Source organism: Dreissena polymorpha, chromosome 1, assembly GCF_020536995.1.
Source record: "Dreissena polymorpha isolate Duluth1 chromosome 1, UMN_Dpol_1.0, whole genome shotgun sequence".
In the NCBI taxonomy this organism is placed as follows: domain Eukaryota; kingdom Metazoa; phylum Mollusca; class Bivalvia; order Myida; family Dreissenidae; genus Dreissena; species Dreissena polymorpha.
Genome location: NC_068355.1, coordinates 129,228,847 through 129,246,708, shown reverse-complemented (window position 1 = coordinate 129,246,708; position 17,862 = coordinate 129,228,847). Strand labels below are relative to the sequence as shown.

Sequence of the window (17,862 nt, the reverse complement as noted above, 5' to 3'; positions counted from 1 at the left end):
CGAATTTCACACTTCATCTGTAGGTCATGTAGGTAGACTCACATACCAAAAATTAGCTAAATATCTGAAAGCATTGCATAAAAACACTCCGGAAAACGGTTATTATATAGACATTTCATAATTTCTGAGTCCAATCTAATGTAGGAGTTGTAGACGATTTTGATGGTGTATCTGTGTTGATGATGGTGAAAATAAAATGCGTAGTAGATGGTTAACATTTTTTAGGAATTTGCTTTTAAACTGTAGAGGTGGTTCGCATTCAAAGAGACAATACTATTTTTTATAAAGGTTTTTTATTAAGTGTGTTTTCCTTCTTCACCAAACATCATACGTTTCTGAAATCTAAAGCTTTACACATAATTGTGAATTTCACACAAATGTTATAAGCTTGTAAAATTGTATCACAAAATAAGTTTTTTAAGAATTAACATTCACATTGAAAAGTGCCAAATTAAAAAAAAAATCGGTGGGGAGACCCCTCGTGCACCCCTCCTGGTTTGGCCCCGGTCAAAAATTTCTGCGTACGGCCCTGTTAATTTACACAATACACATCCAGATTTAATTTTAATCATAACACTGGATTTAAGAAAGGAATCATCCTAACCATCTGTTTTCAGCAATAACTTGACTCTTATAAAATTAAATTGAAATTAACAGATTTTTGGTGAGGTGAGCAACAAGTTTATAGTGATTATCTTTGTTTCTTGTTCATTCCGACACAAATGATGCAAAAATGGCGTTTTAGCATTCAGTAACCAAATTGAAGATGATCATATATAGGATTACAGCTGCATTCAGTTTTGGCTGAGTATGGCCCTTTGTCTAAGACTCGTGTGTCTCCGGTATAATTATTATAACTCTATCAAAATTTAATGTATATTTTGCTGGTTACAGATTTGTGGAGCCATTATACTGGGAATTGGAATCTGGGCTATATTCCAACAAATTTTCATATCAAATATTATAGGGAGATCTCTGATCAACTCTGCATCCTACATCATGTTGGTAGTAGGAGCGTGTATTATAGTGACAACATTTATTGGATTTGGTGGCGCAGTGGTCAGCAACAAATGCATGGTTACCGCGGTAAGTTTACAAAAAAAAAATGTTTTCTGACATGTCAATCGCATTTGTTATAACCGACACATCAATTCAATATTGTCTTATTGGACAGTACATTATATAGCATGATATTTTGTTTTATTTTATGTTTTTCGGTGGTTTATAGAGAAATATCAGTGAATTAAAACTGATGATTACACGGTTTCAAACAGTGAAAATTAACAGTGAAAATTATAGATCACTGTTTACTGTGAAATGACCTCATTTTTGACGAAATGAGGTCATTATCCCAGCAAAATTCTTTAGGTTAACTCTTTAACAATGTATATAAACTGTGAAAAAAGCATAACAGAAAATTTGTTGGAATCGGTAGAATATCGATTTAAATTCACTCGTGATCATAGAAAAAATATTTTTTTTCAATGATCACTCGTGAATTCAAGTCGATAATCCACCGAATCTAACAAATATCCTCTATTTAATGTACTAGTACATATGTTCATTTAGAAAATATTACAATCTACACAGTCCTATTACTTGTTACCTCTTATGCTTCACACATGTTAGTGTTAATTTAGCGCCATCAACATTTAAGAATAGAAGTCCAAAGTTTGTTTTCTTACAAACGAGAGTATAAAATTACTTTTACAACAAAACATAGGCTTAGTTACATAATGTTAATTAACAATGTGGTTGCATGATTTTCACATTATTAATTTAAACAAGGGGTCGTTCGTACATTGAAGTAAATTGACATTCAATTTCATAAAAATAAAGGATACTTTAATGACGCAAACAATTCAATCCGTCAACAACTGTCTCAACAAATTCATCATGTTGTGGTTGAATCGCGATTTTTATTTCCGCTCGTTAGAAAAGAATGTTGTTATGGGAACAATACATACTTTGTTATACATTGTTCTTGTACTTATTGTACATCGTAACAAACACTTTGGCTTCGGTTCGATTTGTTGTAAGCATGAAATAAAAACACACATAATACAAATATATATGAACGATAGTTGTCTATATGTCTATAAGCGTTAAACTAGGACAGTTTTCGTGCTTATTGACAAAAAGTATTACTGTCTGTAAAGCAACTCACAATTCAATCTATTTACCGACGTTACTATATTAATTTTAGCGGGAAGGGAGTTAATTTCATAAACTTTGCCATTGAGTTACCAATAAGCAAACAACTGAGAGTAATGCGTTACTTATAAACACTGTAACAGCTGATAAATCGCAGTTTCAGAATAGAACTTTGTTATAAATAAATAGGATATGCAAATGAGATTTTAAGCGGCATGATTAAACCTAACAAAAGTAATTTGGTTTTGAACCGAAATCTTGTGTTGTAACTAAAGTGCAGTTATATCTCTCAAAGAATACTTAATTAATATTATTTGATAGTAATGTCATCTTCTTGTATTAGTTAACAATAGAGAACAAAAAAGTTCAATGACCGGTACTGGGGGGGTCATATGTTGGTCTTCAATATCATTAGAGGTGTGTATATTTTTATTTACTGCATTACCACATATACTAACATACTAAATATCAGACTGCATACATCGGAAAGCATGCCATAAACAGATATATGAGTATTTTATTATCAATTGTAAACGTTTATGTTATTTATATTCAATAAATATATGTATCCATTTTTTTTAATATAACGAAAGGCATAGTAGATTTAGTGGTATGCACGCAATGTCTGTATTGATACGATAATAATATATATCAAATAAAAAACATTAAAAAACGGTAAATAAAATAAAATACATTTACAACATTAATATTTATTCGATTCCAAAAATACTTTGTCGCTTGCGAATATTGCCGAACGAATTAAATGAACAAATGCTTGTCTGCTGCTTAAACACTCATGCGATCAATCACTTAATTACAAAATACACAATTACAAAAATAATCAAAGCGCTGTAGGCGCTGAAGGCCTGGGGCTAGATTTAGTGTGACGTAAAATGCATTTAGGAAGTATTGTCCGAATTTCTCCCTTTGTCCGATTTTATACGGATTGACCCTAGCGGTTGAGTGCAGAAACTCAGAGACGGTAAGAAAAGACAATATTTGTGTATATACTAAAGTGTTACATATACGGTGGAGGACTACACGATACTGGTGGTGGGAACAATAACCTTTTGTTCAACTCTACAAATCTGTTAGAGGTTCGTCTACATAAGCGGTGAAGATAAACAACATCTACAACAACATGGTCGCAAAAAACTGTTATTGTTGGCGTCAAATAAATCACTTTCAATAGCCTATAAAAATCGCTTTTTATTACGTTATAAACAGATCAGGAAAACACTCATACTTCCTTTGTAATGTGTATACAAAAGAAAATCCACTTACCCTAATAAAGAACGATGTACAGATTGTGTACTTTGTCTCACGTAGAACTTTTCGCGCTCGATCTGCGCAGTGAAATACCATATCCGGATACTTCGACTGTTTCCGAGAATGATCGTGAATATTTATTTTTGTCATTTTCTTATTTCTGGAATGTCTTGTTAACGCAAAAAATACAATATTTTAAAATATGTGTATTAATACCAAATATAATGTCTTCAAAAATGTCTAACAAAAAACTCTTCTTACTGTCTCCGTAAACACTCGTATCTTTTCGGCCTAGACCGTCAAGTGAGGAACTTATTCTCGCATGAATATGCAAACAATAAAAACTATGTCGTAGCCAATGCTTAGCAATTTTGCTTCAATATATTTTTACATGTTTATGACACTGTCATGTTATATAGTGATGTTCTGTATTTACAAGGCGGGTTATTGAGATCTGCGAAGAACTTTATTAGTGAGCATGAATTAAGTGGTTAATCGGATTTTTGGGAATTTGGTTTTTGGCAGCCAGCCAATTCGGATAGGCTCCAGAAATTAGTATCATAAATATGGCCTTGGGGCTACGCCTCAGGCCAAAACGACTACATAAATTAAATAACTGAAGCTTTAAGCTGTCCTACCTGTGATCTCTGGTTTATGCCTGGTTTTGCAGTGTTGACCTTTATACAATTTATCATGGGCCAACAATGAAAAACCTGTTTACATATTACTCGTTTTCTTTAAAGAGGCATGTTCACAAACTGTATTGAAAAGAAAAAAAGAGTCTAACAGAGGGTGCGAAATATGGAGAAATGATCACACTTTACAAACATCGTAGATAAATTTATTCTTATTAATGCCCGCATGTCATTTAATTAAGACAAGTAACCAGTTGCCCATTGTATAAATGGCAATGAGTAAAGAACGACATGCAATATAAACGAGGAATTTGTGAAAACCAAACAAACGTTGCGTCTGTTTTATTGTTGTAGTTGTCGTAATAATTGGGATATTTACGGTATATATGTTTGGAAGCATTTCTTCCTTGGGGACAAATAGAAACAACACAGAAATAAACAGTTTAGAACTGATATTTATCACGACGTGTTCTTATGACATCGTTATTCTTAACCATTTTATATTAAACATATCAAAAAGGTCATGCGACAAAAGAAAGTGATAATACAGTAATAAATCGTATACATAATACAATTTACACGCAGACACCTCGCTTCTCATGTGTTTAAAGATACAGTTTAATTCTGTCAAATAAATGTTGACAATACATCATGTATAACATATGAATGTCAATACATACGTATAATTATGCTAAATATATTAGCATATATTATATAATTAAACACATTAGACATCTAAGATTATAAATATAACATCGAACTAACAATAACACCTGCTTTTTTTTTATTTTTCGTCCTACAAATCGAAACATGTAAAACTAAAGATATTACTTCGTATTTCGATTATTGATTAACGAAAACAAAATATTGCAGAAATATAAATGTTTCTTTATATTTTGTAACGATCTAATAATTATTATATCGTTATGAAACCAAAATAAATTTTTACAAATTAGAAATAAAGTTTGTATTCTCGTTTAACATTTTTTAATTTCATAAAACGGAGACACGAAGGGCGCTTCTGTTAAGATAGATCATGATTTAACGTAAAGAGCAGACCACGGTGCCTATACCACGTGTTTTTTTTAAAGATCTGTTTGGGGAGTAAAATATCAATCAAAGTACTGACAGTACTGGTGTGACGATGCTTTTGAGAGGATGGATATAAAAGCATCAAGTTAAGTTTATCTACATCACCACAATCACCACAATTGTGTATGTTAGTACGAAAAAAAAATTTGGTTCACAAATTTTGCGAAAAGAATTTGGGTATGAAAACAAATTTGGGTACGAACAAATATTTATTTGGGAACAAAAAAATTGGGACCGAAAAATTTTTGAGTACGAACAAAAAATTGGGGATGAAAAAAAAATTGGGTACGAAAAAAAAATTGGGTAAGAAAAAAAATTGGGTACGAAATATTTTAGGTACGGAAAAAAAATTGGGGAAACGGGAAAGTAGTACCTGTGGGGAACTTGACCCACACTCGCACATTTTCGGCCCTTTCCGTCAAACATCAGATAAGTTCCTCGAAGGCAATAGTATGAATACACATTTCAGAAGCGGTAATGCGGTCCTACATACGCGCGTCAAAACGTAAGCGAAATATGTACACAAGTCTGTCAGGAATGATTGAATTAACGAAGAAAATCGTGTATTGATGTAAGTTTTTTTAAGAAATGTGCAGAAAATATATTAAACAAGAGCTGTGTTTGTGAAACACAATGCCCCCTGCTGCGCAGCTTTGAAGCCATTTATTTTACCTTTGACCTTGAAGGATGACCTTGACCTTTCATCACTCAAAATGTGCAGCTCCATGACATACACATGCATGCCGAATATGGAGTTGCTATCTTCAATATTGCAAAATTTGATCTTTGACCTTGACCTTGAAGGATGACCTTGACCTTTCACCAATCAATATGTGCAGCTCTATGAGATACGCATGCACGCCAATATTGAAAAAGTTATGGCCAATGTTAAAGTTTTCGGACAGACAGACAGACGCTTTATATTTGACATTTGACCTTGAAGGATGAACTTCACCTTCACCTTTCACAACTGAAAATGTGCAGCTCCATGAGATGCACATGTATGCCAAATATCAAGTTGCTATGTTCAATATTAAAAAAGTTATGGCCATTAAAGTTTTCGGACGGACGGACAGACTGACACACTTGCTGACTGACTGACTGACAGTTCAACTGATATAGGCCACCCTACCGGGGGCATAAAAAGCAATGGCGATATTTTTCTCAGCCACATAATTGTTAATAGTTTGATATCACAAAATGAAAGTGAAAGTAGAACTGTCAAAAATGACAACCTGTCAACGTGTTGTTTTTGCTGGCACGAGAGGGCGATTACACTCAATGTGTTAACATTTTGACCATAGGCTTTGTCAATGACCTTTATAGTATGGGTAGCTTCGATATTATTTATTGCTATCCTGTAACTGCATGATTGTGTATATGTTTACAATACACAAAGCATAAATAATGATATAAATAGACTGATTGAGCTTATAATAATCTGAGAACTATAGCCAGGTCAATTAAGGACTTAAAATAAAATTTTGTGTCCTGATTTCATGAAGAAATGACCATGCATGTCCTAGATTTCAAATTCAAGGCCCTGCTGTGACACATTGGTAGCATTACCGTTAAACTGTTACCAGGCTTATGAAATTAGTTTTTATTGAACTATCTAAGGAAATCTAAATCAGGCACTGATTTTTCTTGTTTTAATACAGTCATAGATCAGTTGTGGCCTCTCGGTAATGACAAATTTTTGCTTACTTGTCACACCCTTAAAACTTTTCACACGTCTATAATAGCAAATCTATATTAAGGTGATCTTCAATGGTAAATTTAAACTTTAGCTCTGTTACAAGAGTGCTGGTAAAGTCCAGTCACATATTTAAATCTAGGCCATGTCAAAATCAAAGTGTCAAAGACAAATGAAAGATGCGTTCATTAATTATTGTCCAGATGTTTACTACTGCTGTAAGTTTTTATATAATATGACCGATGAACATCATGTGAGAGAAAATTCACATTTTCATTGTATATCAGGTATAGCAGCCTTTTAGATAACAAAGTATGCTAGTTTTCAATGTCGCTTCTGGGGATCAAACCCGTAGGGCTTTTAGGAAGATTCTGAAATTTTCGATCCCTCGAGAGCAACCAAACCAAAAATTAAGTCAAATATTGCCGACTCGGTTTTTTGAGTCGGTTCATGAGGGATAATGGAACTTGATTGGTCATTGTCGGCTCTGGTACTACTTACATGTACCATGGGTACTCTTAAGTATACTTACATGTACCCTGGGTACTCTAAGTATAGTTACATGTACCCCAGGTACGGTAAATAAACATAATTGTACTCGGTCCATATTAGACTGTACCCGAGTTGTATTCGCGCCCAAAATCCGATGTCGTAAAACGCGCAACCGATTATCTTAAACACACTTCTCTTCAAAAAACACTGCATCAACATGCTTTTTGAGTATGTGTTCCGATAATATAGAGGTCATTCTGCAGGAAATTGACATAAATGTGTATATATAATTATTACAAAAAAATAGTTGACAACGACTGATTTAGGGTTAAATTTCCCGGGTACATTTTAGTATATTTACCGTACCCGGGATACATGTAAGTATACTTAAGAGTACCCGGGGTACATGTACGTAGTACCCGAGCCGACAATGAACAATCGAGCGAAACTGGAAGGTGCAACATCTCTCACGCCCCCTAGCATCGCCTTTAGCCGTATTCAATTCTCAACAGGAAAGTGCTGGAGTCATTGATCCCGAGGGACAAGAAAAACAATTGATTAATGTTCGAAATAAATAATTTGATTAATGACAATTCTATTATTTGAGCCAGGTCACAGGAAAAGCGCAGTCAAATCAGTGTCCAATTAAATTATTTGTTATTGTCAAAAAAACGCTTGTAAGCAAACAGCTTTCAAGCGACTGCAGGCTGATCTAGATGCAAACTGGCCACAATCGCCTTAATGTCTCTTTTACTGTGACACAGTTCATTTAACTTTAAAATGATAAAAAGTACTAACACTAAGAAATATTACAGACCAGTAAAGAGTTTGAAATCAATGTTGAATTTCAGGACAGCTCGGTGATCTGCAGATCCCCGATAAAATGTTGATATCGGGTATCATAGTCATTCAATAAGTCGCAAAATGCTCGAATACAATTTATAAAGCACAATGTGACTTATATCGATAACTAAAAATACCAGTATGCCAGTTTTGCCGTGTCAAGCTGTTACGATCCAGAAAGTCCTTCATTCACATCGAGTATATATCCTTCGAATTCCAACTATTGTTGTCATAAGCGGAGATTTAGTGAATAAATAATTCATATATCCTAAATGACAGCTTCTAAATAGCGAAACAAGCCTATTTATGCAGTAAGAAAGTTTTGAATCGAGACTCTCACGGGGGCGTCCATTGTTGAATGTTGAAAAACGAACGACAACTCTGCTAGGAGAATGTTATCAATGACGAGCAATCTCCTACGCAGTGGCGAATGCAAAAGGGAAGTAACCTAAAAAATCGAGTTATCTCAATCGGACTGGATCGGTCTTTTACATAGGTCGCCATTGTGATTTTTTTTATATGGTTATCAAACCTTGGACGATGCTGTTCCAGCATCGTCAACAAAAGCGCGACGTAGGTAACTTTTTTAAGGATTACTTTTTAAATATTTCACCATTTTTAATGGAATCATGTGGAGAGCCCGCGCATTCATGAGAGTTTTCTATAGGTATCATGATTTTTATAAAGTATTTTTTCAGTAAAGTGCAACCGCGCGTTTGAACGGTTAGAAAAAGGTGGGATCAGTGCGGTATCTTTTCAGTAAAGTGCAACCGCGCGTTTTTTAAATATCTCAATAATCGTCAAATCGTTGGTAATTAAAAAATAACGAACGCGTGTCCTCTGATACTAACATTTTTTAAATAGCGTGTTAACGCATTGAAATGTCACGTGTATAAAATAGTTTTTTCTCAGGATGCCTACCATCTCAGAAGGCATGGGGCCTCAAAGCACGAAGAACCCAAATGCCACGTGTGTGTACAGTGCGGCAGGAGCTTTGCGGAAAAGTACCTACTCGCGGCTCACGAGAAAAGTTAAAAAAAGAGAGATTGGTGAAGTGTGACCAGTGTGGGTTGGCAGTTGAGAATGAGAATGGCCTCAAAGAGCACGTCGAGACCCACATGCCTGACAAGTGTTACATGTGTGAGGAGTTTTTCAAAACGTACAAACGCAAAACAAACCTTTCTCGACACGCGATGATCTCACATAAATCCGTGAATACTGATTAATTAATAATCATAATAATGTACATTTAGTCTGTGACACTTGATTATCGTTTTACGTTATTTTATTCGTTGTTTTATTTTAACTGTACGTTTCAAAATAATTCTAAAGTTATCCGAATTTGATTAGTTTTTATGTTTCGTTTAGTTCGTTTGTGTGTTTCTTTTGAAATCATTCTCAAATAATTGTGCAATAATTTGGATTTAAGTTATTCATTAAAATATCGCATCTGTGATTTGTGTTATCGAATCAGTGATTCTTTTTAATTATAACTTGATTAAAATTTTGCGATGTTTTTTCGTCGAATTCAATTTTATATACCGCTGTCACGAGCTAGTTCGATAATCATAAGCAGCCAGGTTTCCTAATAGTAGTGATTTTCACGATTGAGTTACATAATTAACTGCCTGCTGATACTTATTCTAGCCCGTGGTAATTGACAGTAAACAATGTGTGCATTGAGGTTGTGTATACAAACCAATACTTCTTAATTCGAAATATGTCTTGACATTCCTCACAGCTGCATCCCATCACAACACAAGGGGAGAATCGTACATATATACTCATTAAATATAATATTTTTACAATTTCTTCTTATATTCTCTTCAAAATAATTAATGCTAAATATAAGCATGCACGTGGTACACTGAATAAAACGACATACATGACATTAACACCAACACATGGCGAATGATTGTCAATCACTATACTACGTAATAAATTAATGCAACAATATGAATTCCACATATGAAAATTGAACACATTCACACACATATATATATATGTTTCTACTATGACCATTATTTTAGTTTTAGTAAATCATACCGGTTACCTTAAACTGTAAATAACATCAAATAGAAAATAATGTCGACAATATAACATTTTTTGTCGTTATAAGTTTCTTCAAAATGATGCAAGGCACTTTGAAATCCATGACAAACCAATACGTATGGTGGATTCTTTTTTATGATATGCACGGTAATGCATTCTTTAAAATATGTTAAAATTTCATTTTTGTTCGTCTATCCCCGTTTTATTGTTGGCAACAGTTTGCTATCGTTTCGCAGGGTTTTTTCTGCCTATTTTGTGAAAAGGAGTCTGACCAAATTGAGAATTTTTTATCGACACAATTGTCCATTTTGGGAATTTTTGCTTCGATGAAACGGCTCATTTTGGGAAAACATTGAAAATTTATCATGCTTAAATAAGTCAGTGGTTTACAAATAAATTTGTGTTTATTTGTTATTTTGTCTTTTTATATAAACACATGCAATGTTGGGGTTGTTCAACATTTTCAAGTACTGCAATTTTGTCTTTCAGTTTCAGTTACACTCTGAGATAAGAACTGTACAGTCAAAAACTTATAGCGGATATTTTTTACCAAAACAAACACTTGTTAGTCACACAAGTTACAGCATAAGTACTGCAATTTTGTCTTTCAGTTTCAGTTACACTCTGAGATAAGAACTGTACAGTCAAAAACTTATAGCGGATATTTTTTACCAAAACAAACATTGGTTAGTCACACAAGTTACAGCATAATTTTTCTCCCCTTTCTGTCTTTGAAAGCATCACACAGCTCTTCCAATGTTTTGTCATTCATGTCTAGGACCTTCAATGCAGGTACAAAGTGTACGCATCAGATGAGTAAGTTTGGTTTGTGTGGTAATGTGGAACACAGCAGGTTAATAATAATTTAATAATCATAAGTCATAAGACACTTCTTTCTCATAATCTAATAATTATAAGTCATAAGACACTTCTTTCTAAAAAAAAGTGTTTTTTTTAAATTGGGATATATTTGTTTTCGGTTTGGGGTCGGGTCCGTTTTCTTTGGGAATGCCTCCGTTTTCCGGAGGCGCAGACAGTTCTGAAAAACCCCTGTTTTGTCTCGCCTGCTCCCACCTTACTCCTTGTGTCCCCTTCTGTATAGCATTCCTGTCTCGTGAAACTGTTTCCACTTTTTTCCCTAAACACTTTTCCGTTCACTAGTGTCAAATAGGTGGTAACTGAAATGAATCAATTTGTAAATAATAATAATAGATCTGCTGCTACTACTCCTACTACTAAAACAACAACAACAACTAATACTAGTAGTAGACGTAGTAGAAGTAGTAGACGTAGTAGTAGTAGTAGTAGTAGTAGTAGTAGTAGTAGTAGTAGTAGTAGTAGTAGTAGTAGTAGTAGTAGTAGTAGTAGTAGTAGTAGTAGAAGTAGTAGTAGTAGTAGTAGTAGTAGTAGTAGTAGTAGTAGTAGTAGTAGTAGTAGTAATAGTAGTCGTAGTAGTAGTTGTATTGAAATAATTGAAATTAAATTCAAAAATATATATGGTCGTTATTATTTCAATTATAGCAACACGGATACCACACAGATCCTTCTAAACACGTATACCACACAGATCATATTACTGTAAGAATATTTTTCTTGATTTTTTCCCCATAAATATATCAAAGAAACCTGAAAAGGAATGCAAAATGATACTGTGTGAGCTCCGCTCATAAAATTTATTGTATAATTTCACCAGAGGTGATGTTTCTGTGTCAAAATAAAATAATGTCCCCACACTGAACCTACCTTTTTCTAACCGTTCAAACGCGCGGTTGCACTTTACTGTAAACATACTTATCTGTATTATAAAATCATGATACCTATAGAAAACTCTCATGAACGAGCGGGCTCTCAACTTTATCGGATTAAAAATGGTGAAATATTAAAAAAGTTATCCTTAAAAATGTTACCTGCGTCGCGCTTTTGTTGATATTTTACTCCCCACACATATCTTTAAAAGCCACGTGGTATAGGCTCCGTGCAGACTATCTTTGAAATTTTAGGCCATAATTTCAAGGATTGAAAACAGTTGTTTCGTTAAAACTCGTTGAAAAAGAATAATTAATACATAATGTTGATGTTTTTAGATAATTTTAAATGAGTTTACAATGAATGAATAAATCATACAATACTGTAACATTCGTGTGTTCATGATGTCTACGAACAATATTGACAATTATTTATTCGTCACAACAAATTTATCTTTCCAAAAGCAGCATTTTTCCCAAGCTCATGTGCACACATTAACGTTGTTTTAACAGGCCTAATGTGTAAATACTACTTTTAAACAAAGGTAAAACGTACTTTTACCGCTCCTTGATCGAAACCTGTCACTCGATTTATAAATAGACACAATTAAAGTAGATTGACGTGCAGAAGTCTTCTATTATATTATTTAGCTATGGACTGAATTGCGAAAACAATTATTTTGTTTCAACTCGGTTTCAAAAGTACAAAAAAAGAAGCTGTTAATTTGCAAATAATTTTGAACGAGTAATGAATATGAGTCGCGCTCTGTGAAAAGAACTCCGCCATGGCCGGTCCCAAGCCCGGATGAGAAAGGAGAAGGGTTTGGCGTAGGGCCAGAACCCCAACCCTGTAAAACACACACACCGCTACAGACATGTCAACAACTAACAACCAACAACTCACCGTCGTGAGAGATAAAGGGACTTCAACAAGAAGACTTATGACGCCAGGTGGGAAAAGCCAAAAGGACACCACAGGGCTGACACCCCTTCTGTCAAACAGGATAATTAATGTCGGAACATGGAACGTAAGGAACATGTATGAGACAGGAAGGACAGCGCAAGTTGCAGCAGAGCTGAGAAACTATCAACTCGCTCTGCTAGGAATCAGCGAAACGAGATGGATTCAATCTGGACAGAAAAGACTGATGACTGGAGAGTTGCTACTCTACTCAGGCCATGAGGAAGATAACGCACCCCACACACAAGGAGTAGGACTCATGTTGTCAGGACAAGCACAAAAAGCGCTGATAGGATTGGAAGCACATGAACCAAGGATTATCACAGCCACATTCAAAACAAAGAAAAGAAAGATTAATGTGAATGTCATCCAATGCTACTCGCTAACCAATGATAAAGAAGAGAAAGAAAAGGAATAGTTTCACAACAAACTGCAAGGCATTCTTGAGAAATATGCAGGGAAAGATATGACAATCTTGATGGGGGACTTTAATGCGAAGATAGGAACGGATAATACAGGATATGAGGAAGTGATGGGAACACATGGACAAGGACAACATTATGACAATGGAGAGAGGTTTCTGGAGACTTGTGCGATGAATAATCAAGTAATAGGAGGGAGCATATTCCCACAAGAGGATCCACAAGGCCACCTGGGTTTCGCCAGATCATGTGACCGAAAACCAGATATATCATTTTTTTGCATTTCAAAGAGATTTAGGAAATCATTACAGGATGCTAAAGTAAAGAGAGGGGCGGATGTTGCATCTGACCACCATGCAGTTTATGTTCATGCGTTGTAAGGCCTGAACAAAAAAATGGCGTGTTTCAGGTTGTTATGTTAGAAAATTACAATGCTTAAGTTTTTGTCAGAATTAAGTGCAAAATCATTATTTTTACAAATCAATACTTTTTAGTATCAAACATAAGTGAGTTGTAATTACGTTTTAAGGACAACGTAAATAATGCATACATAATGTAAGATGATGTTATTTGGTGAAGTCAATTTAATTCTTGTCGCACTAGTAGTGTGATTGTAGTGTATAATGATTTGGCATAAATGCATGAAGAAAATCAATTTAGTTACTATTTCAAGGTTTGATAATAGAAAGAAGTGTGTGAACTTGATCCACAGCATATTCATGGTGTATTGGACATTAATGATGGGAAAAATAACTGATTGTGGTACATCAGATCTGCATTGTAGTTTTATTGATTAGGGTGCAGAATCAACAGGGTTTCAGGGGTTTACACACGGGCTGGACAGAATGTAAACAAACCATTAAGAACTTTTTTTTGCAAATATCTCAAGAAATTCAAATTTATTTGCAAACATCTGTAGTATATAAGAGACAGTGTTTCCCGTAGTTTGTGCTGATATTTTAAGGTATAAAAATAAATCCTTTAATACATCTGAAATCGGTGACAAAATTTCACGTTGCGTGAAGCATAACGGTATGATTGAATGCAGTACGCATAGAATTTTTGAACAAGAACACATTCTTATTAAATAAAGTAATATATTGCCATAAGCAGCATAAACATGCACCCTGAATAGAGGCATACAAATCGTCAAATTTTCATTTCACTATTGTAAATTTATGTCTCGCATTCATTTAAAAAAACAAAAAGCTACCTACCAACCCATATTTTTCAGGAATGTTTAAAGAAATAAATCTTCGCTTTGTAATATTTTAGCCCAATGACTCTTGTACTAACAAGGAACATAGGGTTGAATAAGTTTGACTATGCTTTGAATTACTGTCACTGTTTTTTAATTTCAGTTTGTAGCAGTGATTGGGTTGATGTTTGTGCTCCATTTTGGAGCCGCCATTTCGGCTGCTGTCTTAAGGGAAAATGTAAGTGAGGCTCTTGTATGGCTCCTCAAGTGTCAGGGTTTTGGAGTAATATTTTTGTTACAAACAGTGTGTTCAATCAATTATAGCTGGTTAATGTATGCCCCTTTTGTAAGCCGTTTACAGCTCTTTGAAATAATTGATCTTTTGAGATATTAACATGTACTAAGAAGAATGCTTTCTGGTAAAAAAAAACGCCACAACATGAACTCAGTTTTACATCATTTCTCACACTAATTTTATGAGTATTAATTTTTGAAGGTTTCTGTTTTTGTTGACCATTATATGTTATGCTTGTCAGGTTGAAGACAACATTAAAGAGGACATGAAGTATAGCATCATAACTCAGTACGGCAACAATCTTCATATAGACGATAGTAACAAGGATATAACAGAGTCCTGGGATATGTTGCAACAACGGGTAAATTGAAAAGGACTATACTTTATCCCAATGTCCTAGTTTTATTTGTTGCAATGGGTGCTACAATTATAAATTTTACAGATAAATCTCATACACTTTATCTTTCTATGTCTCCCACTTTACATTACCTCTAGGTTTGTTCATGAAAAAATGTTGACATGTTTTAACAATTGTCATTGGCTGTGACAGAAGTGTACACAATAGTAAGTTGTACTTTTATGTCCCCCATTAACCATAATGTTAATACATATAAATTATATTTTTTTCCTTTATTGGCCATAGTATGCTGTGAAGCGGAATCGTATCCATGTTTGGTACAGGACCCTCCAAGGAACACTTGTGTAAAATATCATGACGTTTAGCAAAGACAATTTGTAATTATGAGAGGAATAAAAACGTTTCTTACTATAGTTTACAAAACTAGTATAGACTGGGGGACAAACAATTTCACACACATGTTATTTAAGTAGGATTTTTTGGCAAAAGGTTCCTACTTAAATAATATTTGTGTTGACTTATTTGCAAATTTAACAATAAGGTAATGAAAAAATGTATAAAATGGTTGTTTGAACTTAAAATCGATTATTTGAATGGTGCCATTTCACTGAAAAATGGCTGCTTAAGCTTAAAAAAGGCACGATTAAAAACTGTTTTCGTCTTATCAAACAATTTAATACGCATTTATATTTGTTGGTCGTTTGCAAACATCGTCCAGAAAGGTTCGCTTCCATTGCACAAAATACCAGCTTGAGCTAAAAATGGAATGTGTGTCACAAAAATAGGCAACACAATATTTTATAGTAGTCTGATGCTAATCTTAGCCGCTAGATATTCAAATACGTTTTTTTCAAATAATTGTATGTGTATGTTTATAAGGTTCATTACAAGCTTTTTGAAGCATCTCTACTTAACAAGACAGTAGCTCAAGATTATAGATTATATATGGTGAGTTCCAAGATGGAGAGACTTTATCGAGTGATGCTTATACAAAGAAATTAGGGCGAGCTTTAGCGAGTCCTATTTCCTTTCCGGCCGAACCAGATAAACTTTCTCCATATCTGCACTAACCATGTATTTGATTTATCCTGCTTCATTTTAAAATATGTCTTCCACATAGTGTTATTTTGTTCGATTTATTGATATTTCATTGAAAAATAAAATGCAAACCACCGAAAATAAGTGTGAATTTGTGGAGTGTTACCTTTCTATTTATATAAATTTACGCCGTATATTAGGTTATGAGTAAATAAATTTAAAGGCGAAATGGATAACTTCATTGACATATGTTTACTTAAATCCAATACACATTTATCACTTTTACTATCTTTTTTTTTACTAAACATTTTGCAGGAACTTGGCATGTACATTTTGTAAAAGGTCAAACATGTTAATCGGCGCGTAGGAATACGAACTAACGATTAGATCGTGGTCACGCGAGTTACTGCTGGAAATCAACTATTTTTTACCGTACTTTATTAGGTCAGTGTTTGCAACAGAGAAAGGATAAAAACATTGTTCATCCCTTTAACATACCGAACATCAAACTCCCGTACCTTTCTCAAACCATGTACATGTACCCTCATTGGCAATATAACATATAAAAAATTTGTTGGGTGCATATAGATTACAGATTTTAATTCATTACTTGCACAATATTCTAATCTAGACTATATGTATTTTCATAACCTCAACTACAACATATTTTCCCCCTTAAACATAGACACAGTATATTCAAAAACATATATGTGCTGAAGCATGCCATGTTTAATTTTTTTTATACAGCAGTTTACCAACTTTATCCCAATGTTATTGTTCCAGTTGCGATGCTGCGCTGTCAATGATGAGGGCTGGGGTCTGTACCAGGAGTCCAACTGGTTCTACGAGCATTCTTATATTCAAAGTGCGCATGTATAAGGGTGTATTTGATGATATTTTGATGTGTCAGATTTCCATAATATGCATTGTATATGACCTGATTTATTTCAATATAAATTTAAGCATACATCTGTTTGAAAAACAGATGTGGGGGATGGGGGCAGGTGGGCGAAGGGAAATATTTTTCTGGAGCATAACTTTGTCTAGCATGGTTTGTGTTTGAAATGACTTGGCATAAATTATCAGCAAGATGGTCCCTAGGTCCAATGTCAAGGTTACAATGCAGGTATACGCTTTAACCACCTTGGTCCAATGTAAATGGTCAAATTGTGGAAATAACCTTATCCAGCATGGCTGGATTTTCAAAAACGTTAAAAAGCAAAATTGATCAACAAGATGAGGCGGAATGTCAGGTGTAAACCCAGGTAAATAGGTCTAATGTCAACATCACAAATACGATCATTACATTGATCAAATTAAGGATTTTGAAATGCAGGAATTTAATTTCTTTAAAATAACTTTGCAAAAGTTACAAGCACACTGAACTGCACACACTACAACCAAGTCCGTAGGTAGAAGGCAAAGGTCACAATTTAAGGTCAAACAAACAATGAGAGAAATTTATTGAGACTTTCTCTATTCTTTACCTGAAATTTTTTAGTGACTGGTTTATTTTTGTAACAACGAAGTTTTGTTCTGAATCGCAAATGTGGAAAATTCTTGGATTGTATCATTTTTAATTCACTATGATTGCTATGTATGTTTAGATATT

General features: G+C 34.1%; 1 protein-coding gene across 1 annotated transcript; it reads left to right on the top strand.

The window, feature by feature from the left end:
- Positions 1-900: 900 nt before the first annotated feature.
- Positions 901-17,129, top strand: LOC127851470 (tetraspanin-9-like). The gene is made up of 4 exons (XM_052385306.1): positions 901-1,086; positions 14,723-14,797; positions 15,096-15,215; positions 17,034-17,129. The coding sequence occupies exons 1-4, from the start codon at positions 1,000-1,002 to the stop codon at positions 17,127-17,129; spliced, it is 378 nt and encodes a 125-aa protein (XP_052241266.1). The 5' UTR covers positions 901-999.
- The last annotated feature ends 733 nt before the right edge of the window (positions 17,130-17,862 follow it).

Coding starts and splice junctions, on each gene's coding strand:
- LOC127851470 (XM_052385306.1), top strand. CDS start 1,000: ATGTTGGTAGTAGGAGCGTGTATTATAGTGACAACATTTATTGGATTT. Junction 1,087..14,722: donor ACAAATGCATGGTTACCGCG/GTAAGTTTACAA, acceptor TTTTAATTTCAG/TTTGTAGCAGTGATTGGGTT. Junction 14,798..15,095: donor CTGCTGTCTTAAGGGAAAAT/GTAAGTGAGGCT, acceptor TATGCTTGTCAG/GTTGAAGACAACATTAAAGA.